The following is a 27,667-nucleotide window of genomic DNA, read 5'->3' as shown; positions in this document are numbered from 1 at the left end:
TATCTTTGGGTTGCACTGGGTCCCTGTAGCTGCAAGCAGTCTTTCTTTAGTTGCAGGGCACACGCTTCTCATTGTAGGAGCTTCTCGTTGCGGAGCATGGGCTCTAGGCAGACGGGCTTCAGTAGTTGCAGTGCATGGGCCCAGGAGTTGTGGTGCATAGGCTGAGTTGCTCCAAGGCACGTGGGATCTTTCTGGATCAGGCAAATTCATATCCACTGTACCACCAGGGAAGTCTGAGAATGTGGCGTTTTTAAATGACTTTTCCTACTACTGTTGTTATTGCTAGTTACTCTGGCATTGAGTTTGGGCAGGGATACGTTTGAAACAGTTTGTTGATGTTTTCAAATGACCCTTTAGTGGAAAGTGGAATATGTGGAACAAGACTGCTGCATGGAGATGGCCAGGGTTGAGGGAGAGTAGCCAAATGTCCCCAAGAAGGTAACAAAATCTTATCGATCAAACATTTGCACTTAATTACAAAAAGTATGTATTTAATGTCCATAAATTATCTACCTGTCAGTGGTCATCTTTTCCTTTAACATGCAAAAATAACCTTTTTCTCAAGTCCCCAACAACTGAGAATTGTCTGGTGTTCTGTCTGGTTATTTTTAGGGTTTGTTGGCTCTGTATTCCTGGCTTTCTTTTAGTCTGAATTCCTGCTTCTTCTGGATTCATAGTTACACTAGTGGCCAGTATTCCTCCTTCTATGCACTCCTCTCTTCCTTTTCTCACTCTCCCATTAGTCAGGGTTCTTTTTGCTGCAAATGACAGACACACACCAAGAAGGGGATTCGCTAGTTCACAGACCTAGGACATCAGGGATGCTCTTTCACTCTCTGTGTCTCTCTCTTTCTAACTTCCATCTCTGCCTGGCTTCATTCTCTCTCATGACATTCTCTCCCTAGCTGGGTCGATGGCTGCCTGCGACCCCAGGCCTCCACGCTCACGACTTTCTAAACACGAGGACAGTAGAGAAATACCCCTACCATTCCAGCTGGGGAAACTCAGGTGAGGGACTTTAATTGGCCCAGCTTAGACCCAAAGCCCGTATCTTGGTTCAGTCCCCAGGTGCGAAGGGACATGGTGTTGTGATTGTCTGGCCTGGGTTGCGTGTCTAACTCTGAGTAGGGCGGGGAAATGGGGATGCTATGATTAACTGCTCTACTACATGAAGTGGGAGGTGCTCCCCAGATGCAAAGCGGTGTTGTTACCCCTTCACAGGAAGACAGCAGACCGCAACAAGTGCTTCTGCTGCCCACTGCGGGCCACAGACATGGCCCAAGCAGCTCCTGCCCGCTCCACCCACCAAAGCATCGCCAAGGCAAGGCCATTTTGTGCAACAGCCCCGTCCTCGAGATGACGGATGACAAAGATCAGTGGTGGAATGATAGCCACTGTGCAGTGTTAATATAAAATGGTGTTTAAAAGTCCCTGAGCCCACCCCACCAGCCTGCTGGGTCAGCGGGCATGTTGCTGGAGGCTGTGCTCTGTCCCGGGTCATGCTCCTCCTCCGTCACTTCCCTCGGCACCTGAGGGCCCCCACTAGCCGCCCACCTGAGCATCCATGGGACACAGTCCCAAGTTTCCGCTACTTTCTTGTGCACAACCACTGAATTCTTCATTTTCTTCCCTTCTAGGCTTATGTTTTTATGGCCCCCAAAACTCATCAAGGTGTTTTCATAAACGAAAGAGCAAATTCTCCCTGAGGAAGAATCTTCCTAAGGGTATTGTGGTCTCATGATTATTAATAAGTAATATATATGTTTGCTCTTCATCTAGCTCCTGGCACGCAGCTCCCAAAACCCTTGTAATTTCCTAAGTGATAAGAGCAATGGGAACGTCTTATTATTTTTTTTTTTAATAGTATTTGGTCTTTTGCCCTCAAAAACCTCCAGTTCCTGAAGTAGCTCCAGAGTGAGAAAGGCAAAAGGAAACTCTTGTCATGAATAACAAGGACTTCCCTGGTGGCTCAGATGGTAAAGAATCTGCCTGCAATACAGGAGACCCGGGTTCCATCTCTAGGTCAGGAAGATCCCCTGAGGAAGGAAACGGTAACCCACTCCAGTATTCTTGCTTGGGGACGCCAATGGACAGAGTAGTCTGGCAGGCTGCAGTCCACGGAGTCGCAAAGAATCGGACGTGACTGAGTTTCACTTCACTTTCAACCACACCCGAGTTTGTGTTATGGAGGTGATTTTTGGAAAGCCCTTAGATAACCACAGGATGAGGACTGGTCACCAGGGGAATCAAGCAGGTGGTTAGCTGGAAATTTCAGCCCCCTCCGACCCTCCCACTGCCGACCTCCAGGGAGGGGATCGGGGCTGGGGATTGAGTTTAATCATGATTGGCCAATGATTTAATCAATCACACCTACATAATGAAGTCTCCGTAAAAACCCCCTAAAGTGCAAGGTTCAGAGAGCTCCTGGCTTGGTAAAGAGGAGAAGGTGCTGGGAGAGTGGCGCCCAGAGCCGGCCTGGGAGCTCCACATTCTTCCCCTGTGCCTTGCCCTCTGCATCTCTTCCATCTGACTTTTGCTGAGTTACAGCCTTTATAATAAACCGGTAATCTAGGGAGTAAACTTTTCCCGAGTTTTGTGAGCTGCTCTGGAAAATCAATCCACCCCGAGGAGAAGATCATGAAACCTCCAATTCACAGCCTGTCCATCAGAAGCACAGACCGGGCTTGCTCCACTTGCTGAACACTAAATCAGCCTTAAGGCTGATGACAACAAGAAACGAGGGCAGTGGGCAGAGCGCAGAAACACTGACAGAAACACCTGGCATAGTGGTTGGTTGCAGTTGTGCGGTGGTTAAGGACCATTACAATGATATCATCAAGGAGTACTTCAAATGCAAGAAATGAACAAACAAAAACCCTGACCCTAGTTAGATACATATGTTAATTGACTAGTTAATTTGTTAAAGGATGCCCGATCTCATTCCCTTCCAGCACCTGCCATTCAAGGATTCGATCTTGGGCCAGATAAACATAGGAAGTGATCCTCTATCATAAACATGCTTCTCAACTCCAAGCCAAAGGCGCGCTTTCTGCTCAGCTGGTTAACTCTTCTCATCCTGGATGGCTTGTTCTTGAATCATTTCTCTGGTGTGTTGGATAAACTTCTGAGCTGGGGCTGAGACCTGGCATCTCTCTCATTGCCTGACGTGAGCACATCTCCATGCCCTGTCTGGGCGTGCTTCGCCTACTGTCATACTAACAGTGCACTTTTTCCCTGTTAGCCCGTGACTATGAAAGCGCTTTGAACAGTAAAGAATGCTCTCCCTATGCAGGTGTTTATGAAGTGCACACATTCCGATGCATCTCCCTTCTTTCTTTCCAGAACATGATGTCAGCATCGAGCCATGTACTGACAGACTACCACCGACGGGGCTCAGCAGAGTCTGCCAGATGAGGCTGTTCTGCTCAGACGCTGGTTCACTGTGAATTGTTTAGAGAAGAAATGCTTTAAGGTAAAGGACGAGGAAGCTTGCCAGGGATGTTCAATGGGATCTTGTAAACATTTGTATTCCAAATGACTGTTATTGTTTCTTATTCCGGGCTCTTTTTAAAGAACTGAAAAGGCTGTGCCCCCAATGTCGGTAAGAGTTCAGACGTGCATGCCAGCCTCATTCTAGGCTGGGCTGGCAGATACTGCTAGTGGCCTTTCCACTAGCCATCCTCCCCTTTCGTCTCCTTACCAAGAGAACCCTAATTTTTCTTAAGGCAGCATGATGCCCAATTACATATGCTTACCTTCCCAGACTCCCTTGAAGTTGGGAGTGACCATGTGACCCAATTCTGGCCGATGAGATGCAGGTGCAAGTCCCTAGGTAGGGGCCTCCAGAAACTTAAAGGGAAGAGTCTTACCTCGTATTTGCCTTTGTTTTTTCCTTTTTTATTTAAAACGCACCCATCTTGTCTCCATGAACACAAAAGCCACATGCTAAAGATAGGAAAGTAGGAAAATAAAATGATTGCAGTTTCTTGTCACCCTTATCTGCTGATGTCTTACGTAAAAACAGTCAATTAAACAAACATATAGAAAGCCTATTTGGTTAATCCATTGTAATTAAGTTACTGTTCCATGCACTCAAACATAGTCTTAACTGATAGACTCCCCTAAGCTGTTTCATGTGCCATGTATAATAGAAAATGGATGCAAATCGACTGTAGAGTATTTCGATCAGTGCTGCTCAAGCTTTCATGTGCATGTACATCACCTGGAGAGCTTGTTGAAAATGCAGATTCTGATTCAGTAGGTCTGGATTGGAGTTGAGATTCTGCACTTTTCTCACAAGCTTGCAGCTCATGCTGATGACGCCAGTCCTGGGCCACACTTTGAACAGCAAGGATTAGAAAATGACAGCTCTTTTGTCAGGCTGCTCCTACCCTAAGCTACTCTGCTCTCCTTTGATATGCTTATGATTCAGGTAAAAATCTGCAGAGGACTCAATGTATTTTCACAAAACATTAAGGTTTTATTTAGAACATCATTTCAGAGACAAAAAGCAGTTCATGTTGTTTAGCAAAATAAATCAACAAATGTATTTAAATAAGGGAAATTCAAGACTTTTGTGGATTTTTCCCCTTAATTATTTGATTTTTGCCAGTTGGAATTTCTGTCTTCCAGCCTGAGTGCTTTCCAAGTTAATTCAGCTATAATCCAAGGAACTGCTTTATGAAATCCACATGACTCAAAGTCCCTCTGTATTCTCACTCAATGTATTAAATGAAACACAAGGAAAATGACTTAGGGAAGTGGAATTAGAAGGAAATACGTCTTTCTCTTGGTCATGTTGTCTTTTCAACAGAAGCCTTGACCATTCTGAAATGGATGTTAACAGTAACTTGTTACTGGGAGGTGATGGTCAAAAGGAAACTTAGGTGGTTTTTAACACCATCTGTCATCATGACTCAAAAGGAAATGCCAGCCACACCATTTGCAGCCACACCTCTGCTTTACACAGAAGCTGCTGCAACATAGCTTCCTATGTGCTTGCACACAGAAAAATTGTTATTATCTTCTCTAGTTATGTACATTTAAAAAAATACAACATTGTGTTAAATAGCAGGACAGCTAACAGTGGGACACAACAACGCTACACTGAAAAACCAAAATAGCTTGATGAAGCTGAGAAGAGAAATAGCAGATGGTCTTCATGAAGGGGAGCGCCAGTGCCCACCACCTCCTCAGTCTGTGACGGATCTGCACTCAGAGGGTAGGCCTTCAGACCGCCGCCACTGGGCCAGGCGCTGCTTGAACCATTTCTGGAGGAGGAAAATGTGCAAGATTACTTGTCACAGATTGAAAAATGCCCATTCCCCTTCTCCCTTTCTCAGAGTAGCTTCTGTGACCCAGTTGTAAAAAAGGAAAGTTAGAACAAGCCCATGGGGCTGGATCTTCTCACTGTGATCCTTACCTTTCTGCCTCGGGACCTTTGCACATGCTATTTCTTATGCTTAAATAAAACCTTCTCACTGAAGCCTTCCCTGACCATTTTATCTAAAGTAGATTCTCTATCCATCTCCTAAGTTTCTGTTTTAATACTTGGTTACCTTCACAGAACTTTGAATATCTGTAATGAATTCATTAACTTGTGCATTCACTTGTTTTTAGTCTACATTTCGCTCTAAAAGATAAGAGCCCTGAAAGCAGAGTCTGCATCCGGTTTACCACTATTAGCCCCTCGCATAAGGGCTTAACAGAGATTAATCAAAGTTTGTTGAATGATAAAAGAGATCAAAGCATCTCCTTGTTGCCCCAGATAAATCTATATAGCTGCTTTACCTCATCAGTGTGGGGTGATCCCAAGGGCCTCAGTCATCCACCAGTGCTTCATTAGCATTTGTCGAATAAAATGAATGAAAAACTAAGCACTGGCCAACCTTGGGGCACTTCTTTTGGGGGAATCTATGGAGGGGTCTGGTCCAGTCTTTCCTGCTCTAGAGCCGCTGAACAGTGAGGAAAGATAGAGTAAAACTCCCAGTTTACTCAAAATCTTCTAGATCTGTGTGACCCAAATATTCATACCTCACAAAATTAACCATGGATTTAGAAAAGCCTCAGATGGGATAGTTCTAGACATGGTACCAGGTGAAGGCTAAAACATTCTTCATATGTTGTAAAACTGCCTTACAACATATCAGTCAGTTCAGTTCAGTCACTCAGTCACTTCTGTCTCTTTTTGACCCCATGGACTGCAGCATGCCAGGCTTCCCTGTCCATCACCAACTTCTGGAGCTTATTCAAACTCATGTCCATTGAGTCAGTGATGCTATCCAACCAACTCTGTTGTCCCCTTCTCTTCCCACCTTCAATCTTTCCCAGCATCAGGGTCTTTTCCGATGAGTCAGTTTTTCATGTCAGGTGGCCAAAGTATTAGAGTTTCAGCTTCAGCATCAGTCCTTCCAATGAATATTCAGGACTGATTTCATTTAGGATTGACTGGTTTGATCTCCTTGCAGTCCAAGAGACTGTCAAGAGTCTTCTCCAACACCACAGTTCAAAAGCATCAATTACAACATATAGAGATGCCTTTATTACACCACTGAGATTATACCATTGGAGAAGGAAATGGCAACTCACTCCAGTAATCTTGCCTGGAAAATTCCACGGACAGAGGAGTCTGGAGGGGCTATAGTCCATGGGGTCACAAAGAGTCAGACACAACTGAACATAAGTAAGTGTTAGTTGCTCAGTTGTGACTCTTTACGACCTCATGGACTACAGCCCACCAGGCTCTTCTGTCCATGAGATTTTCCAGGCAAGGATATTGGAGTGGGTTGCCATTTCCTTCTGCAGGGGATCTTCCCAACCCAGGGATTGAACCCAGGTCTCCTGCACTGCAGGCAGATTCTTTACTGACTGAGCTACAACATGCTTGTATATTATTATACCACCGAGCGGTGAGGAATTCTGCAAAGGGGAAATGAGGAGATCCACGCTGGGGAAGAGTCGGGGGTATGAACAAGGTTGGCCAGAAGGGATCTGGATTTTTAAGAAAACAGCATTGAAGAGGGAAGAGTAAAGGCCTAGAAGCAGCAAGCGTTGATCGACATGGGAGACGATGAGAAGAAGACTCTACGGGAGGGACGGAACCTCTCGGCTTTACACTCCTGTGCTTCCCAACCTTTCACACAACGTGACACACTGTTTCTCCACCTCACGGCTTGAGCAGGTGACCGCTGGGGGCTCTGCCATCCTGGGCCCTGCCAACAGGAAGCTCTATTCTAACCAACTGGCTCTGAGAACTTGAGGAAGTTAGAGCGCCAGTCAGCTCAACTATAAGTGAAGAGGGAAGCTTAGGGAGTTTCTATTGTCCTGGTTAGGGTTTCTAACACTTACCTATTCCTGGGACTTCCCTGGTGGTCTGGTGGTTAAGAATCCTCCTTGCAATGCAGGGGATGTGGGTTCTATCCCTGGTTAGGGAACTAAGATCCCACATGCCACGGAGCAACTGAGGCCATGCACCACAGCTAGAGGGTCTGTGCATTGCAACTAAGCCCCAATACAGCCAAATAAACAAACACAGATTAAAAAACAAAATGAACTTAAAATGTACCTATTCTAGGGGCCAGTAGATGAGGGGACAGAAAGGAAGCAGAGAGAAAGAACACAGCTGTGGGACGGATGCCAGACCTCAGATGTGCTGATGGAGATGGCGTAGAGAGTGTGTGGGGACACCTAGACGTCTCTGACTTAGCACAGCCTCCCAACAAACAGGGTGGGCTCCAGGGCCACGCTGGGGGAGACCTCATCTCTACAGAGATCTAGGGAGTCACAGGGCACTTCAGCAGACCCCCAAGATGAGAAGAAAGGGCAAGGACCACAGGGGAAGGAGTGCTTCTGTGTCTCAAGGCCTGAGAGCTCGAAGGAAGCAGAGGAGATAGGATGGTCGAGGGTCTGCACCAAGGCTCAGCTGGCTGAAGAGCAAGGGACCACGCCTCTCCGTCACCCTAACTGTTCAACAGAGTCTACACACTGACGCCGTTACACAGTCACTGAGATCTGCGGTCTTACACACCTTGTACTCTTGGTGTGGCGGCATATTGCTCTTAGGGAAACCTTCTCTTAGGGGTTGCTTTCTGGATGCAGTATCTCACTCCTGGGGGGTCTCCCTCCTTAAGGAGAATAGAGAACTCATGTATTTTTGGTGGCCTTAACCAATGTTCTGGGTTTCCCTGGTGGCACAGATGATAAAGAATCTGACTGCAATGCCAGAGACCGGGGTTCGATCCCTGGGTGGGGAAGATCCCCTAGAGAAGGCAATGGCTATATACTCCAGTACTCTTGCCTGGAAAACTCCATGGGCAGAGAAGCTTGGTGGGCTACAGTCCACAGGTTCAAAAAGAGACACATCTGAGCGACCAACACTTCACACTTCAGCCCATGTTCTACTGCTAAAGATGGGCATATTCGCTTCGGTGATCCATGCGTGTATTTAGTTAACTCTGGAATCTGGTGTGAGAGCAGTATGGTTCCACTCTCATTAATGAGGTGCCTCTGCAGGGGTTTTGCGGCTATAAGGTCTGATTCAACAGAATTTCCAGTTACTAGAGCTGAATAAATGGCAGAGTTTTAGAGCAACTAATTAAAATTTGGAGGGAGAAAGGCTCATTTTCTATCAGGATTCATTTAGGACAAAATGATTGAGCTGGACTCATTCAGAAGAGCCAATTCTTACATGAGTAATGAAGCAGAATATTAATATACAGTTACCGAAAATAACTTCAGCAATGACCACATCTGTGAATCGGTGAGTTGGCATCCAAATGCTTAATAAATTGAACCCTAGCATTGGGGGATCAGGGAGGCTCAATAAAAGCTCAGCTATTTTCTAAAGATATATATTTTAAATCACACACATGTATAATAATTTAGCAAACCAGCAACAAAAAGCATTAAACACCTTGCTTGCTTTTTTTCACCTTCAGAGTGAAATGTTATCACATCTCACTCATGTCGAGACTAATTTTCCACCTGGTTTTTCTCCTCTTCTTTGTTTTGGTCAGTCATCCCCTGGGAAAGACATTCATCCCTTGCTTGCTTATAAATGGATGCCCTCATTAGCCTCACCCATTGATGGAGATTTATTTACTCCAAGGGAACAGATGTAATATAATTAGACCCTATGATGTAGAAGGGTTAAGGCAAAATAACATTGTTCCTGTCCTTTTCTCCAGTAACTAACATTTCATTCTTTTTAGGAGGAGACCTTTAAAGGTTTTTTTTTCACTGATGAAACATCTAACAACTAAAACCAGGGTTCTGGGAAGAATCCCAGGATGTTAAGAGGAGATAAAAATTCTGGAAACCAATCTAAGAACCAATGCCAACTACACTGGGATTGAATCAGTGATAATAGAAAATGGAAGATCATCCTAACCTCCCAAGGGGCTGATGAGAGCTTTCCCAACCCCTTCTCACACTGACTTCAAAATAATAAAAGACACAGGGATTGGGATTCTGTAAAGTTTATCTAATTTAAATATAGGGGAAATCTAATTACTGTCATGAGAAAAAAATCCATTCTGGGACTGAAGCTGAAGCTCCAGTACTTTGGCCATCTGATGCAAAGAACTGACTCATTAGAAAAGACCCTGATGTTGGGAAAGATTGAAGGCAAAAGGAGAAGGGCACAGCAGAGGATGAGATGGTTGGACAGCATCATGGTCTCGATGGACAGGAGTTTGCTCCAACTTTGGGACCTAGTGAAGGACAGGGAAGCCTGGTGTGCTGCAGTCCATGGCGTCCCAAAGAGTTAGACATGACTGAACAACAACAAGGATCCCAGCAAATGCACCTTAAAAAGTTATTCCCATTAGAGCATCCTTCACGTCATGCTGGGTTCCTGCTGGTGTCCCCTCCAAGTAGAGAACATTGTCCTACAGTGGACAGCCATAAAGGTGTCAAAGTCCCCAGTCAGGGGACAGTTTAACCTTTTAGTCCCTCTTACTTTTGCCCAAGTATCAGAAGTGTGAATCAGCTTGAGTTAACTGTTAATATCTCACAGTAGCATAGCATGCTTATTTTTCTTTTCCTAGTATTCCTTGTTCTAGGAAAAAGAATATGAATCCAATTATGGAAGTGGGTGGTATTAGGCATAAAGGGAGCAAGCATGTGAAATAAATATTATCTTGGCTTTGATGACCTGCTCTTATGGAAAAAGGCAACATTAATAAAGAAAAGAAACAGAGAAAGCATTGATACCAGACACTGCCTATACACAGGCCCAGCACACTCTGGCCTCCATCAGTTATTTAAAGGGTCCCTCCAGGAAAACCATTCCCACCCACCAGTGCCCACAGGGGTGGGAGGGCTGGCAAGGGGTTAAGGGGATGGCGGGTGTTGGCGGGGGAGGACGGGAAGTTGGAAGAGGAGATCCAATCTGATAAGAGACGACAGAGGGTCACCTAGGAAGCCTCTTCCTCTGAAATTGCTAAATTTCGCTTCTCTCTGAGCTCTGGGGTCTCAGATGCTTCCTTGTGGTTGGTGCTGGAAGCCAGAGGGGTAAAGCCGAGCTGTGGCAATGTCAGGGAGGAAGAAGGTGTTGGCCTTGTGGCAGGAAAAGGAAGCGAAGGGCCCTGCTATGAGGCTGACTCATCCCCGCCAAGGCCCACTTCCGAGCTGGGTCGACCATTTGCCCATTTGAGGGTGGAAGAAGAGGTGAGATGGGAGAAGGGCTGCCTGAGAGGGTGGAGGAAACTGCTGTGTAGGGGCCTGAACTGGCTGACCTTGATTACAGAAGGGTGCCCTCTCTTTCTTCCTGCCTCAAACCTGATTTCAGTTCAGTTCTCTCATATAAGGCATATCCTGAGGAAAGACTGAATGCAGCCTGAGATGACTGTCATTTATGGTATAGTTTTTTTTTTTTTTCAGGAAGAAAGAGAACATAAATTGAATTTTCAGTCCTTTCCTCCCACCCCACCCAGTTGTTTCCATTTCTCTTCTGTGGGGAGAAAACAGCAAGGTGTTTCAGCATCCAGGCCAGGGGGCCAGACTCCCAGGGAACAGATCCCAGCTCTGCCCCCTCCCAGCTGTGGTCTTAAGCAAATTATTTAACCTTTCTGTGTCTCATTCCCTTATCTGTGCGATGGGCCAAAAGTACCTGCTTCACAGCATTGTTGTGGAAAACAAAGGATTTAATACTTAGAGAATACCTGGAGCAATAGGTGGCAAGTATCATCTCTTCTAAAGGTCAACGTAATTATTCTGTTTTACAGGTAAGGGAATGACAGTAACTTGCCAAGGGAGAATCTGACTCAGATGATAAAGAATCTGCCTGCAATGTGGGAGACCCAGGTTCAATCCCTGGGTGGAGAAGATCCCCTGGAGAAGGGAATGGTGACCCACTCCAGTATTCTTGCCTGGAAAATCCCACAGACAGAGGAGCTTGGACATGACTGAGTGACTAACACTTTCACAGAGCCCACAGTGAATCCACAGCTTTCTTTTTAAGAAGCTGAGTTACTGTCTCTGTGATCACTCCTCTTTTCTAAATATAGTGTGGGATTTTAAATGAAAAAGTTCAGCAGGCTGCCTCCTGGGGAAAGAGGGGGTGGTTCAAAGAAACAAGAGCTGTTAGACTTGGGTTACACTAAATCACCTTCCATTAAGTTCTGGTTCTGGTTAGCCAGACAGCTGTTTTCCTTCTCTAAAAAGATACGTTTGACTTTCTGTTTGACCTAGGAATGGGAGGATCTCCTACAGGCAAATTCTCCAAAAGTGTTAGTCCAACTCTTTACAACCCCATGGACTGTAGCCCACCACGTTCAAAGGCTTAGTTAGTAAAAATCATTTTGGACTTGGGAATCCAAGATGTATCTTGGGGTCTTGATTCTAGGATCCACTGAAGCACCCATTACAAGCTCTTAAGCTTCATCTAAGTATGATTCATGGTGAGGAGAGAAAAGGCTGATGCCCTGGTCTATAAAATGGGAAGAATAAGAAAGTCTCTGCATTAGACCTGAGACTACTGGTGTGAAGTGCTTTGGGTTCCCATGGGAGAGATGCTAGAGGAGTTTCAAGTGGTATTATCAAGCATAACTGTCTTTCCATGACCAAAGAAAGTCAGAGTTTAGGCAAGGGTTAAAAAACAAACAAACAAAAAAAAAACCCCAGTCGGTTGAAGAAGCCAGTACTCCTTCAAGACAGCTTCTTGTGGTTAAAATCCTGGGCAGTATTACATTCTCTGTCCTAAACGATTTTCAGGATAATACAGAAGATTTTAAAATAAATAAATCAATGCACTTATAGTGACATCTTTCTTCACTCCCTTCAGTTGTAATGTTAGATGTCTACCTTGTCAGAAAACTTCAGAAAAAGAAGATCCTAGATCTCCTTAGAGCCGTGGAATTTTTAAAAATCAGAACCAAATCTCCCTGACTCCCTGCAATTTTAGGTCTGCAGCTGAGCGGAAGCTGCAGCGAGATGTGGTGGAAAGAGCATGCATAACGACCTGGGCCATCATGACAATTCCCTCCCTCTGAACCTGTTTCCTCGTTTACCAACCCCGAGGACTGAATTTAGAGCTTATCACTAGGATCCCGTCCAGCTCTGACACTCCCGCTGGGAATGGATTCGTGGACGCCGGGCTCAGTGGGCGCCCACCGCGCCTCTCCGGAAGGTTTCGCTCAGAGCCCAGAGGAGAAACTAAACCCGGGAAAGCGAGACAAACGTGGGCCCAGAGACGCGGCTCCCAGCCCGGCGGGAGGAGAGCGTGCTTTCTCTGGCTGTAGGGGAGAGAGGAAAATCAAGCAGACGGGAGGGTGGGCGTGGGGTTTCTTAAGCAGCTCCTGCGGGAGCCACCCGGCTGGGGTGCAGGGCAGACCCGGCGCGGGTGGAACCGAGAAGCAGGGATGCTGCGCGGGAAGCGATGCAGGTCTGGGCTCCCGGGGTGCGGGCAGAAACGCTGACAGATCCGGGGGAAGAAGGCCAGGCGGGAGCCGAGGGTGAGGGAGGCCCTCACCTTCCCGAGATCGAGGCTGTCCGGAGGGGCGGCAGTGTGGGCGCGCGGGGCGCGCGCCGGGGCTCACCTGGGTCTCCTCCTCGGAGAGGCCTGCCTCCGCCGCGATCAGGCACAGCGTGGTGGGGTCCGGGTGCTTGTTGACCTTGTTGAAGTTGTACTCCAGGATCTCCACCTGGTCCTCAGTGGGGCCGCTCGCGGTCTCGGTCGACATGGTCCCGGCGCGGCTGCTGGAGAGGGAGAAGCGGCGGTGGTGAGCGAGGCGGTGGGCAGGGCGCAGGGGGGAACGGCGATTCGGGCGCCCTCAGCCCGCGGGGCTGTCCCCGCCTGCGGTGGCGCGGCGCGCGGGTGTCCCTCGCTGCAGGCTGTGCCGGGAGCCTGCGCGGGGCCCTTCCGGGGGCGCGCCCAGGGGGTCCCCCCGTAGACCTGCGCGTCCTTGGGCTCCCTCCTGACCCCTGTTTTTACAACAGGTTTCCCCAGGGCCCCTGCTCTGGGACAACGGGAGGAGGAGGCGGCCGCGCCCTCCCCGCCTTGAGGCTCTAAGGAAGGAGTGGAGGAAGAGCGGCGGTGATTTTTGAAAAACCGCCTTCAAACGCTTCCTCCGGGCAGAGGGAGCTGCCCCGGGGACAGTCCTGACGGAGCGCTGGGCTGGCAGCCCGGGTCCACGGCGGGACGCCTCACCCTGGCAAGCCCTGCTGCCTCTAAAGCGGTTTAGCACTTTGCAGCCTCTCCAGGGAGGGCGGTACACCCCACACCTCCTTCAGAGAAATGACCCAGAGGACAGAAGTTACTTTTCGAAGTTGGGAAACTGGGGGCGGCGCTTTTAATCTCTCCCTTTTACAATGGAGATAGGTCCACAGCGCTTCACCCCTGCACTTCCCAGGGCCAGGGACTCAGCTGCAGGAGAAATTTCCACCTGAGGGCTTGTGTGAGTCACGCTGCAATCTGCAACCTCCTCCATCCCTTTACCCCAGGTTTTTCAAACTAAAGCTGTGACTAGGAAGCCTCCTGTCAACCGGCTGTTCATGGCCCAGCGTGGTCTGGACATGGTTCCGGCAGGGTACGGTAGAGTCCACTTCACAATGAGCCTCTCTATATGAGGATTTCCAAGACAGAGCCCAAACCCAGCTGAGGAGGATCTACAGCAACTCTTTTTAATCAGACATCCCCTGTGATTGTATTAAAAATAACTGCAAAGTCAAGAGAACAGGTCTTTGACCAGCTTCAAGGTCTTCTATATTTCCTTACTTTAGAGCCAAACATGACTCTAGCAGGGGCTTCTCAGATGATGCTAGTGGTGAAGAACCACCTGCCAATGCAGGAGACATGAGAGATGAGGTTCCATCCCTGGGTCAGGAAGATCCCCTGGAGGAGGGCATGGTAACCCACTCAAGTATTCTTGCCTGGAGAATTCCATGGACAGAGGAGCCTGGTCGGCTGCAGTCCATGCGGTCACAAGGTTGGACACGACTGCAGCAACTTAGCATGCATGTATTGATTGCTCTAGCAGATTTGAGGCAACATGACTTCCTGCTGCATGTCTCATAGTTAAGTAGCCTCTGAAATGGGGCTAAAAAATGGCAGATGTGCACCCCTCCCCTTCCCCCAGTTTAAGATGTATTGAGATATAGGAAGTTAGAGTGTTCAAGTTCTTGGCTGAGGACTTGGGACAGGCAGGTCAGGACTTGCCATTGCTGACAGTAAAAGACAATCACATGTGTGGGAAACACCTTGGTTTGTTGTTTTAACAAACAATTGCAAAATCAGCCAGCACGATCCTGAGTGGATTTTGATGTAGTTTGTGCCTGGGGGTGAGCCGCAGTCCACTGACCCGCCTGCATAATGTCCCCGAGGCTGTGATACACTTTTCTACTGTGACGTGCATCCTGGGCTCCCTAAATGTTTTTCCGTCTCCTTTTGGTCACTTGAAGAGGGTTTCCAGTGAGACAAGAAATCATTCTACTGTGAGAAATCCTGGGGTCAAGCCAGTTGTTAGGTCATAGTGAAATCTCAGTGTTTTTAGGCAGTTCTGTGCTCCCCAACTTTGAAATCTGTCCCAGTGATGCCTGTCACAGTGCTGAGGCAGGAAGAGGTTAAGCCAGGCCATAAATGCCTCTTCTCCTGTTGGTACCTGTCCCCCTCTTTCTTTGACACAGAACTTCCAAGCTGGAAAGAACCTTGGTGCCCAGCATCCTAGAATGGAAAGCCTTGGCTTCTGTTTCAGCACTGTGCTCTTCTAGACCCTCTCAACAGGCCATCCTGTCTTCAATTTGGCAGAAAAAATCAGGCAGGGGCTTGTTGCTATTTTGAATGGGCATTGACTGATCTCATAGGATACCAGCTCCAGCCAAAGCTGCCCACTGGAACCACCCACCACTGCTCATTTTGCCTGGAAAAAAAAAAAAAAAAGAAAACACAGGCAAGAGGAAACTGCTGCCTCTGATTTTATTCCTTGCCCTAGAAAGAATCCAACTATTTCCAGTGACATAGTTATGGTGGCTCTTCCAGGAAAATTTTTGCTGCTTCTTTGTAGAATCCCTGGTCTTTCAGAAGTGTTCATCAAATGCACAGATTTCTAAACTGAGCTCAGATTCAAGGACTATTCCTCATGTACTCTTTTCCTCTTTTTGTTTCTTAACCATTATTATATGATTCAAAGGTTTTGCATTATTAATCAGGTGCATTTTCTCTTATATTTTTGTGGCTCCCTGTTACAGGACTTCGTATGAGGTTTTATGGATAGGTGCACTTGGCTTTAAAGCATTCCTTGAGTTATTTGACTGAGGGCATTGGACTTGGTTGGGTGCTATGGGAGGATCATTAGAAAGTACCTACTTCTCTAAGGCACACCAAACAAACTTGATTTCTAGAAATGAGGATAGAAGATCTAACCATAATGGAGATCTCTACCTTTTATTTCTCCACAAAACTCAGTCTCTGTTGTGTCAGCTCTCTTTGGTTAACATGTGTTTGCTGGTGCTCATCCATTTCTTCTTTCCCTCTCTTTCTTTCAAAGGAAATTTATAAATCACATCACCCTAGTAACCTTGGCCTTATAAAACGTCTCAACTCTTTCCAGTAAGGAAACTGTTGAAAAATATCTCTGAAGGTAGTCTAAACAATGTCAGATGAAAGGAACTAAAAATATTTTAAAGCTTCTTAAACTTTACTCAACACAAGTTGTATCGTTGCTGTGGTTATTAATATCTTATGAAACATTCAAAGAGTCCTATGGTTGTGTTTTCTTTTGTGGTTGCAAGAAGACAATACATAAACCTTTGCACGAGGTTAAATGAAAACTGCTGGCTTTTTTGTAAATTTCAATGCCTGGAGAGACATTTCTGCCAATCTTACAGCTTTACCTTTGTCCCCTAATCCTATAGCCATTTACTTTTTTTTTTTTTTTAAAGCATCTACCTATATGGACCAGGTCATGGAGAGTGTTACTAGCTGGAACCTGCAGAAATCTCTCTGGGCTCACATTTACCATCTTCTCCTCCCCTTCCCAGCCATTCTGACCTCTCTGTAATGCCGCAAATACCAAACTAAGAGAAAAAGGTTGTGAGTGGCATGGGACTTCCTAGACTTTTCTGGTGGTCCAGTGGCTGAGAATCCTCACTCCTAATGCAGGGGCCCTGGGTTCAATTCCTGGTTGGGGAACTAGATCCCATAAGCTACAACTAAGACCCAGTACAGTCAAACAAATACATTTAAAAAGAAAGTGATCAGTGGCAGATACTCCTCATAAACCGTCCCATGGTGAAATGACAAAACCAAGGAAGCAGAAGGATCATTCTTCAGGGTCATCTCCCAAGTTACTTTAGCCTGCGTCTCCATGTTCACTGTGGACTTTCTGGGAGCAACGAGCTCCTGAAGCATTCTGTATTTTCCTAAGTGAAAACAATAGCATGCCACCATTTCTCCAAGGAAAGTGGTGGGTCTTTGGAAGCAGAGTTTTCTCCCTTGTCACTGACTGAGCTACTCCAGATGGAGTGCCGGGGGGGATCGCCTCGGCTGCCAGTGTCTCTCAGAAATTGACACACAGGGGTAGAATATTGATCTGCTTCCTCAGTCTAACACAAGGCTGTGTTAAAGGAAAGGACTTTTCTTGTTTTTGTTTGTTCTTCAAATATGAACCTGGTGGTTAATGTCTTTAAGCTTAGAACAGTAGTTCTCATGCCTGCTGGGACTTATAATCACCTGTAGAAACCCCCCGGGACCACTACAGACCTCCTGAACCAAAACCACACTGTAGGAAGCCAGCATGGCAGAAACACGAAAAGTATTTCGGCTTGCACAAGCTTTTGCAACTTAATCATTAAAATCAACTATAAACATTTAGGACTTCTTATTTCTTATACTGTAAAGATGCTTTAAAGTACCTCCTACCTCTGCTGCTGTATATCATCTCAACACTTGAGCAGACAGTGGGTTGAGGTAGTTTTAAAGGAATAACTTCTAAAAATATACATTGGAGAAGAAATTTAGACATTACACTATACCTTTACCTTTACACTATACACTTTACCTTTCATATGAATTATTATGAGAAATTTCACTATGCTTTGAAAAATTCAGAAATAATATAAAACCCTTTAAAAATCTTTTTCAAATAGAACATATCCTTGGGCTTCCCTGGAGATTCAGTGGTTAAGAATCTGAGATCCCATGTGCTGAGGAGCATCTAAGTCCCGTGGGCCACAACTACTGAGCCCGTGCTACAAGATAAGCCATCGGGATGAAAAGACAAGCCGCCGGAATGAGAAGTCAGAGCAGACGATGAAGAGCAGCCCCGGCTCGCCTCAGCTCGAGAAAGCCTTCATGCCGCAGCAAAAACCCACCACAGCCAAAAAATAAAATAAATCTTTAAAAAAAATTTTTTTTTTTATTTCAAGCTTTTTCTTTTTTTTAAAGAGACTCAGATGTATAGAACAGACTTGTGGACTCTATGGGAGAACGCGGGGGTGGGATGTTTCAAGAGAACAGCATCGAAACATGTATATCTAGGGTGAAACAGATCAGCAGCCCAGGTTGGATGCATGAGACAAGTGCTCAGGCCTGGTGCACTGGGAAGACCCAGAGGGATGGGGTGGAGAGGGAGGTGGGAGGGGGGACCGGGATGGGGAATACATGTAAATCCATGGCTAATTCAATGTATGACAAAAACCACTGCAATGCTGTAAAGTAATTAGCCTCCAACTAATAAAAATAAATGGGGAAAAAAAAAAAAGCTTTTTCTTTTTTTTAAATTGGAGTACGATTGCTTTACAATGTTGTGTTAACTTTCTGCTTCACAACTAAGTCTATACATATATCCCCTTCCTCATAGAAAAACACATTCCTGTGTTAGACTAGAATTTTTTTTTTATTTTTGCCTGGGCTGGGCCTTCTTTGCTTTGCACGGGCTTTCTCTAGTTGTGGTGAACACGAGCTCCTCTTTGTTGCGGAGCACGGGCCTCTCCCTGCGGTGGTTTCGCTTGTTCCAGGACACAGGCTCTAGAGCTCGGACTCAGCAGATGTGGCCCACGGGCTTAGTTGCTCCATGGCATGTGGGGTCTTCCCAGACCAGGGATCCAACCTGCGTCCCCTGCATTGGCAGGCAGATTCTTAACCACTGCGACCCCAGGGAACTCCAAGAGTAGAATTTAACACAGCAGATAATCATAAGGAAAATTCCTTCCAGCCTATTACCATACAGATTTCCATAATTGATTTAGAAACCAAAGATTACATTGGAAGAGATTTGTCAACCTTGACAAATGATTCTCTAAATTCTTGAATTTTCCAATGCAGGAAACGCTAAAGTTTAAGTTATCATTTATACAGACAATTTATGTAATACAATTTAAGACTGAACATTAGATTATGAATACACCTACACACATAGTATCATTGCTGTCTTCAGATAAACAAGGTTCCAAATCTAAATGGGAAAAGACTTTTTAATGCTATATTGATTACAATTTGACTTGTTAAAAAAGAGGAAAATACAACAAAATGTTAACAGTGTTTATATCTAGACTGTGGGACTACAGATGACCTAAAATTTTTCTTTTTTATATCTTTCTCTTTTTTAATATTTGTTACCTTGAAATTAGAAGATTTAGTATTTTTCTTTAAAAATTATTTATTTATTTTTAGTTTTAAAAATTTATTTATTTTAATTTGAGGCTAATTGCTTTACAATATTGTGGAAAAATTAGTTCTATCACATATGTGTGAATTCCTAAAAGAGCTTTTTAAAAAGTTTTTATGTTTTTGAGATCTATAAAAACAATATCACACTATATATAATTCTTCTGTGAATTGCTTTGTCCATCAACATGTTTCCAAAATTCATTGATATCTTAGCATGTAGAGAAGTTCATTCATATTCAGTTGTTTCCATTTAGTGAACATACTACAATGTATTTATGTCTTTTCCTGTTGGTGGATATTTGGGTTGTCTCCAGTATTTTGCTATTATGAACATGGTATCTCCTAACATTTTTGTATATGTTCTCTGAAGCACTTTTAGGAAGATTTCTCTAGGAGTGGAGCTGGTCATAAGGTGTGTGACTAGTAGCTTTACAACATTATACCAACTTCTTTTCCAACATTGTTGAACAAAACTACACTATACCGCTCATACATACACTATTGATATCATGTATAAAATAGATAACTAATAAGAACAGGGGACTAATATAGCACAGGGGGCTATATAGCTAATATAGCACAGGGGGCTAATATAGCTCATATAGCACAGGGGGCTCATATAGCTAATATAGCACAGGGGGCTAATATAGCTAATATAGCACAGGGCACTAATATAGCTCATATAGCACAGGGCACTAATATAGCTAATATAGCACAGGGGGCTCATATAGCTCATATAGCACAGGGCACTAATATAACTCATATAGCACAGGGGACTCAGTGCTCTCTGGTGGCCTAAATGGGAAGAAAATCCAAACCAAAGGGGGGATATATATGTATGGCTGACTCTCTTTTTAAATTCTTTTCCAAAATGGTTAGGTTTTTGTTTGTCCGTGAACAATATCTAAACCTTCTTGAGGCTGTTTATGTTTCCATCCTGCTTAACTTCTTGATGCGATAAGTTTCCATACGTTTACCATTTAGTGTGTAAAAAGAGTGTTTCCTGCTGGAGCCCAGAAGGAGATTTGAGGTATTTTTGGAGAGTTTAGACTGTCTTCGGGCTAGCTCGTTATTTCCACTGGTCACCAAGAACAATACGAAAGATGGATGGAAAACTAATTACAGCAGACCTTTTGTCTGTACAATGCTAAAAATGTTTCTATCTTCCCTTCTATAGAGCTCCTGGGAGTCAGGACTTGACTCTGCACTTAAAAAATGCATTAGCCATATCAGTTTATTGTTACCTCACCCTTAAAGCAAATATCAAAGTTTCCAGATCAACAGGACAGAGATGTACTTAAAACAACTGAATAAGGAAGAAGAAAGGACGTAGGGATAGGCAGGAAGAATAAAAGAGATTATTTGGCTGTGGGCTTAAAATAGGATATGAACATGTGAGATCAACTAATGTGCTCAGTGTTTGAACTGCAATACCGTGATCATGGGGGTACTGCCTTCCAGTTTAAAAGCGGGTTCCTATTAGTTCTTTCAGTTTTGCTCACAGTCCTCTCTTAGAAGTCAGAATGGAAGTGGTCCTGTTTTGTGGTCAGTCAAGAATGGAGAAGGAAATGGCAACCCACTCCAGTACTCTTGCCTAGAAAATCCCATGGACGGAGGAGCCTGGTGCAGGCTACTGTCCATAGGGTCGCAAAGAATCGGACACAACTGAGTGACTTCACTTTGTGGTCAAGAAACGTTAACTAACTTATCTACAGTGTAAGAGGAAGACTCAGAATTCTCCTTTTTATTCTGGCCACAGCTGTAACATCAACTCTTGATGTGATGAGCAAGATCGATGCCTACTTCCAAAATGCAGTCTCCTTACACTCTTTTGATGTCACAGAAATTCTAAGATATGATTAAATCACCTACTTGGCCCTTTGAGCTCCAGTTTTAGTCATGACCTTTCCCTTTAGTGAAGAACTGGGGCAGCCAGGCCATTTCTGACTGACTGGTCTCTCTAGCCTCATTCCCTTAGTGGTGGCCACAGCCCAACCCTCTTGCAGAATTCCTCACGTCTCCTGGGAAAGCCCTAGTATCTACACCAAGGCAACAGAGAGAATGAAGTCACCCCCTTTCAAGTTTTGTTCTGACTCTACACTTCGAAGTACATTTTGGGGAAACATTCAAGTTTTTCTGGTAAGATCTGAACTCTTAACTTCTGATCCAGTGTAACAGCTATGGGCACACATGGAACCATCTGCCAGCTCACAATGACAAGCATGCTTTATTCTCCCAAAACATGCTGCACTTGACTCCATGGGGCAAGAAGGCTGAGTGCTTGAATTCATTCATTCCAACTGGTCAAGTACCTCTCATTTCTCAAAGTTTTGTTAGGCGAAGGTATCATCAGATTTAGTTTTCAGTGTTTCAGCCCTGCTTTGGGGTTGTGTATCTCTTAGGGGTTAAGCCAAGACTTAAAAATATGAAATGCTGCCTTGCTTTTAAGTTCTGTATATCCTATGTACATGTTTATATGTGTTCTGTGTATTTGCTAATTCGGCTTACTTGCTTTCCTCTTGCCTTAGAAGCTCCTCTATTTCAGGAAACCCAGCAGAATTAAAAGCAAACTGAAACTTGAGTTAATGTAGTCAAAAGGTCAAATAATTAGAAATCTTGACCATTAATCATTTGAAATATCACTTTGCTGAGCCTGCATTTCTTTCATGGAAAGAAGGGGTATAATAATGCACACCTGAGTCCAGTTCACAGCTCTGTTGTAAAGTTCATATGATATCGTTGTAAGGAAAGTGTTTCTAAACTGTAAAGTGTTTGCTTATGAAAAATACTATTGTTTAAAGTAACTAACTTATTTGGCTGTGCCGGGTCTTCCTTGTGGCATGTGGGATTTTAGTTGCAGCATGTGGGATCTAGTTCCCTGACTAGGGATGGAACCCAGGCCCTCTGCTTTGGGAGTGCAGAGTCCCGCCCACTGAACCACCAGGGAAATCCTTATGCGTATGTTCATGCCAAGTCACTTCCGTCGTGTCCAACTCTTTGCCACCTCATGGACTGTAGCCCGCCAGGCTTCTCTGTCCATGGGATTTCCCAGGTAAGAATACTGGGGTGGGTTGTCATCCCCTCCTCCAGGGGAGCTTCCATGACCCAGGATAGAAGCCATGTCTCTTGTGTCTCCTGCATTGGCAGGAGGGTTCTTCACCACTAGCACCACCTAGGAAGCCCCAGTCCTTGTATTATTGTTTTTTAAAAACCACAGTTCAGTAGGGCATCTTCTGGGTAGCAAACTGATAAGAATCGTAAGTTTCACTCTTTCTGAATTTCAATCCCTTTTTTATCTTTCTGGAATGGTAATGCACAATGGTTGAAATCAGAATCTTTTTAAAAAAAAAATCAAATGCCGTATATATTGCCCCATCTTAAGAGATATTCCTAGATGGAACTTCTCAATACTAACCAGATGGGGGTGGCAGGTTTTCTCATTAGCAGTTCTACACATTGATTATTGATTTGAACTTAGCTGTTGATATTTTCCATAAATATTAGTTTCTTTGCTCATTCCTCACCACCACTCCCTAACTTATACTCTCATCTACTAATGAGAAAGCATTACTAGGACAGAAGTTGAGTAGTGAGGAAGTTAATAAGCAGGAACAATTATTCTATGAATTGGTGAGTAGAGTTTTTGAGTCTGTCATAGCCTGTGAGAATAATGACCAAATTGAAGTAGTTTTGAAATAATTTGTTCATGGGCTTGTCTTCCCCACCAAATTATAGGCTTTCCTTGGTGTTTATGTCATCTCTTACACATTTCCATCTCTCCAGCATTCATTAGGCGTGTCTACCACTTAATAGGTGCTCATCGTGTGTCTTTTGAACTGAATATAGCCAGTGTCATCTGGCATGACTTGATTTAGGACAAAAGTTAGGAAGACAGTGCTCTGTGTTTTCAACAATCAGGACCTACCATGTTTAAAACCAAAACATAACACTGGAAAAATTAACATTCTAGTCTCCTAATAATGCCTTTTGGTTCTCACTGCCCCAAACAACACAGAGCTGATTCCTATTTTCGAATCAGATACAGAAACCTCACAACAACATATGTATTGAGTAATTATTATGTGCCAGGCACAGTCCTAAATGTCTTGGACATATTAACTCATTTAATTGTTAGAAGAACAATAATACTATGTGATAGACACTCTTATTGTCTCCACTTAATACATGTGTAAACTGATGGAAATTATACACTTTCCCCAAAGAGATGTGTATAGCTTTCTCCAAGTCACAAATGAAGTGAGTGGCAGAGCAGGTATTAAAACGCAGAAAGTGTGATTTCTGCATCCATGTTTTTAACCACTACACTGCCTTTCCTCTGTGCACAAGTAGCCAGGTAGATAGAAGCGCCTTGACGGGTGGTTGTGGGAAGGGGCAGTCAAGCTGAGCGGTGGTCCGGGGAGGAGTGAGGCTGTGTCCCCTGTCTGCTCCGGCTTCCGTGGGGTGGGGCTGGTCTGAGAGCAGAGCTTCCTCCGTGTGACACGCTTCTCAACCCTGGTGACCAGACGTGACTCTGACCCAGCTAAATGGATTAGTTGTGATTTCAGTTAATACCAGCAGCACCACCAGTCAGGCTAGCTTTCCACACTCCCTACCACATGCTCTTCTTTAATTGGTACAGATGTAATTGAAAGATGACATTATATGAACAATACAGTATACAAATGAGAAAGAGTTACAGCATCTGACAGAATGGGTCAGATGGGTTGGCTCCAACCAGATCAGCTGGATCTTAATGAGTTCTGTGGCTATTTTTAACCCCTACATGTACACAGTTTTGTTGACTTGATTAAGGAACCTCCTAAGACTATTGTTGGAACAAATCCTTCAGCAGTCCAGACCTTCTATAGCCATTTACAGAAAATAGCAAGATATGAAAAACTGTTGGAAGTGAATGACTTCCAGCAGTGAATTAATCATTAATTAACTCTGGACATAAAATTCTTTGCCTGAACACTGAGTTCTTTTCACTGATAGCCCAATTCATGTTCTGATCCAAAGATTGGTATATGGAAACATGGGAAAACAGTGAAAATCAATAATAAAACCTCAGACTCCTTTTGTGAAATAAGTGGAACACTCAGTGTACCTCCTTGGAAATAGATGGGCAAATGAAAGAGGGCAATCCCATTTCCACAATCTTCTTAGAGGAGATCTCCATTTTGTAAGCAGGTTGCTTTTCAAAGGTTTACTTCCACTATGATTGTTATGAATTCAGAAATTTTTCTCTAGAAATAATACCATAAACTATAGTATTATAGTAGATAGAATCCCAGGCTAACCCACAAAAGGGAGTGTAACTGAAATGCTATATAATTCATAACTAGAAAAGAATAGAAAATAATCCTGATGAATTATCCTAGTGAAATTTAATAAGAAATCATTTCTTTATTTTGAAAGCAATGCTTAAGAAAAAGGAGTGTTAATTAAAATTTGACTTAGAGAGATGAGGTTTTGGTGCAGATATGAAAGGGGCTTGGCAGGGAAAGTTTTGAGAATATTAGAGGCTTATAGCACAACTTTGATGCATGTGAAGTATGCAGAATAGTCCCTGACACTTTGTTGGGTGTGCAGTGAAGGCTTATGATCAAACACATGTTGATTGAACTTTATTGTCACTCAAAAATTATGGCTTTTCTTTGTCTTGATATGAAGGCATAGTAATTAGAGCTGCATTTTGTCTGTGTGTCCTAGATGAACTAAGGAGGGGGAAAGAGGAAGAAGAAGAAAAGGGGAATGTTGAGAAGGATTGATGTGAAAAGTAGGTCATCTGGGATACGATTAATGATGTGAATGGTAAAGAAAAAGCCAGAGGTTACGTTGCATGGTCCTCTCCTCCTTATCCTTTTGCCCAAGACACAAGGAAGAAGTGGGTAGAAAAGATTTTGTGCCTCACATTTCCTTAGCCAGTCCCTAAGTGGTGCTGTCAGACAAGAACAGTTTAACTGCTGGCCAGAACTCTTTGTAGGTGGGAAGGGAAAGAGAAGCAGAAATAAAGTTCTTTTGAGTATGTGGCTTTAGTTAAAGAGGGATTGTTTGTGTTTCTTTAACAGATGAATTATATGTAGGAGATACATGTTAAATCCTCATTAATGAGTAAAAATGCTAAACTGGTATGGAATAATGGAAAGATCACTGTGCAAGAAGTCAGAGCTGATTTTAACTTTAACACCTCTACTTAATAGTTACATTACCTTGGCTGAGGTTTGGTTTTTTTGGCTTAGGGATTTTTTTAAAAATTTATTTCTTGTCTCTGTAAAATGTGAATAAAAACTTCCCTTCCTGCCTATTTACTCTGGTTGTGATCCAGTGAAATTATTGAATATCATGCTCATGAAGCAACTTAGAAAGCTGTAAAATAACATACACATTTCCAAGAGTGTTATGATTACTTCTTAAGCCAGAAAAATTGAAGTTATTGGGTCAGATGACCTCTGAGATCGTTTCTCTTTTTAAATTCTGATGATGAGAATGGCCTGGGTTTTGAATTTTCATGTTATTCTTCCTCAGCAGTTTAATGATGTCACGGGTCTGAGAAAGGGGAGTACAGTGTCCCTCTAGGCCATGTCCATGATCTACTCAACACTTTGTACCTAGTTTCTACTTCAAAGGACATCCAAGGGACCCAAGAAACATTTTGAGCCACAGTGCTTTTTTAATATTCAGTCTATCTGTTAAATTGACATGGCCATATAATTTGTCTTCACTTGAGTGGTGACATTTAAGTGTAAAAAGGATACTTGAATAATTACATCAGAACAACAGGCATATATCAAAAATATCCAGGCAAACCTGGACGCCTAGTCCCCTCATTACATGTAAAATGTTAAATTTCTCACTTTGGTGTGGGATAGTAAAAATTCTCCTTTGAATTTAGGAATCTGAGCTACTATTAAGTATTAGCAAGATGTAGGCCTTACTAGGATCTTGAGGACAGACCACATATACCCTCCCAAAGTATTGAATAGGAGTCTGCTTTTTGCTCTCAAGAAAGCATACTGTTGCAGCTCTGTGGTTAAAAGGTAAGAAGGTACACTATAGCTTCAGATTTCCTAACTTTCCTCTTTATTTCAGTTTGAATACACAGAATAGAATTTATCTCGTAGTGTGAATAATGCTTGGGTTTCTGCCTGCTTTGGGTATTGTTAGCAGAGTTGTACTAGAGCTTAGTAAGTGTGAATACCTGTTACATATCAAACAGAGATTGGTCATATGATCAAACATAAATAACATGAAATGGCTTGTACTAGGGATTTCCATGATACCGTGCCAAGCCTTTTCAAACCAGATAACACAGGCGGCATGAGACTTGTGCAGAAAACTGAATCATCAAACTTTCTCTTTGAAAAATGTCTGATGCTCTAACACACGAAGAAATTAGACTTCTGTATGGTATTTCTAAAGAAAACCATTGAACATAAAGAGAAATTTGCACTACTAAACTTAGAATCAAGTAACAAAAGATCAACTTTCTGAAGTTTGTGGAGAAGAAAAATAGCACAAATAAGTCAAAAGGGCAGATTAACATTCTTTTTATGTTTTAGAGTATATTTTTAATATTAGTTTTTGTGTCACCCTTTAAGCTTCCTAATTATGTTTTATTTAGAACATTAATTATATTAAGTCAGTATTGAGGTGCATGTGTTTGTTGCATAGAAAAGGAAGGATGCTCAAAAACTTAAAAGTTGGGACTTCCCTGGTGGTCCAGTGGTTAAGACTCTGCCCTCCCAATGCAAGCTGGTCTGGGTTCCATCCCTGGTCACAGAACTAGATTCCCCATCTGCAGCTATGATACCTCATAAGACCTAGCACAGCCAAATAAAAAATAAACATAAACTTTAAATGCTGATGATGGAAATCAGTCTAGTATTTTAAGAATTTGGTCCCTCTAAACCATGCATAGATAATTGAGAATAAAGTAGAATTGTCATATTTCTCTGTGGCCATTCTGTCACTTTAGAATGTTAAAAAATTAGTTTCTTTCTGAAAATAATCTCACTCGTGTGCCTGACTCTGAAGAGGACTCTTCATTTGTAATTCTGGTGACATGTCATCATGATTTATTGTTTTTCAAAATGTATTCTGGGTTATATAGTATTTTTGCCTGAGTCCTAATTACCTAGTAAGGAACAGTAGTTGGGCACCTTCATAGGACTACACATGCATGATCAGTAGATGTTCAGGCTGCTGGCTCATAGGCCGTTGAAACCTGCCCAGTGCAAGCAGGCGTAACTTCCTCAGGTTGTTTGTGCATTTGCTGGAAAGGTTCTTTGATAGAATGGAATTATCTCTTTGCACAAATACACTTGAATCAATTATTATTTTTTATGGTCCAACTACCATTCTTATTTTATGACTGTACTTTAAGTAATGGATAAAATGACACACACCTGGTTTCTTTGTAGAGCTCCAAATTATGCCAAAGTCCAACCATGCATGCTGCTTGTTGCCATGATACTCAGTTATATGGGCCTTATTTTTTTCCCCCATTGAGTGGTTTTTATGAACAGGTGTTCAGCTAATGGGATAAACAGAGGGCGTGCA

General features: G+C 43.6%; 1 protein-coding gene and 1 long non-coding RNA gene across 5 annotated transcripts in view; one reads left to right on the top strand and one right to left on the bottom strand.

Moving 5' to 3' along the window:
• Window positions 1–4,459: 4,459 nt before the first annotated feature.
• The window catches only part of HOPX (HOP homeobox), a 31,414-nt gene continuing 8,206 nt past the window's right edge, over window positions 4,460–27,667 (bottom strand). For 2 of the 3 annotated variants that reach the window (XM_020890667.2, XM_020890669.2), the window contains exons 2-3: window positions 13,038–13,197; window positions 4,460–5,270 (exon numbers count right to left, since the gene is read on the bottom strand). In XM_020890667.2, the coding sequence (XP_020746326.1) occupies window positions 5,193–5,270; window positions 13,038–13,181 (222 nt within the window). In that variant the 5' untranslated portion in view covers window positions 13,182–13,197 and the 3' untranslated portion in view covers window positions 4,460–5,192. Of the gene's footprint in view, window positions 5,271–13,037; window positions 13,198–13,648; window positions 13,749–27,667 lie in introns of those variants that run through there. The other variant, XM_020890668.2, reaches the window with a different exon arrangement.
• Window positions 11,525–27,667, top strand: part of LOC139032063 (uncharacterized) — a 36,247-nt gene continuing 20,104 nt past the window's right edge. Inside the window, exon 1 of one of the 2 annotated variants that reach the window (XR_011484612.1) lies at window positions 11,525–12,883. This is a non-coding gene — a long non-coding RNA (uncharacterized lncRNA). The remainder of the gene's footprint in view (window positions 12,884–27,667) is intronic. The other variant, XR_011484613.1, reaches the window with a different exon arrangement.

Source organism: Odocoileus virginianus, chromosome 29 (assembly GCF_023699985.2).
Source record: "Odocoileus virginianus isolate 20LAN1187 ecotype Illinois chromosome 29, Ovbor_1.2, whole genome shotgun sequence".
In the NCBI taxonomy this organism is placed as follows: Eukaryota; Metazoa; Chordata; class Mammalia; order Artiodactyla; family Cervidae; genus Odocoileus; species Odocoileus virginianus.
The sequence above is the reverse complement of the archived record's forward strand: the minus strand, read 5'-3'. Positions and strand labels throughout refer to the sequence as shown.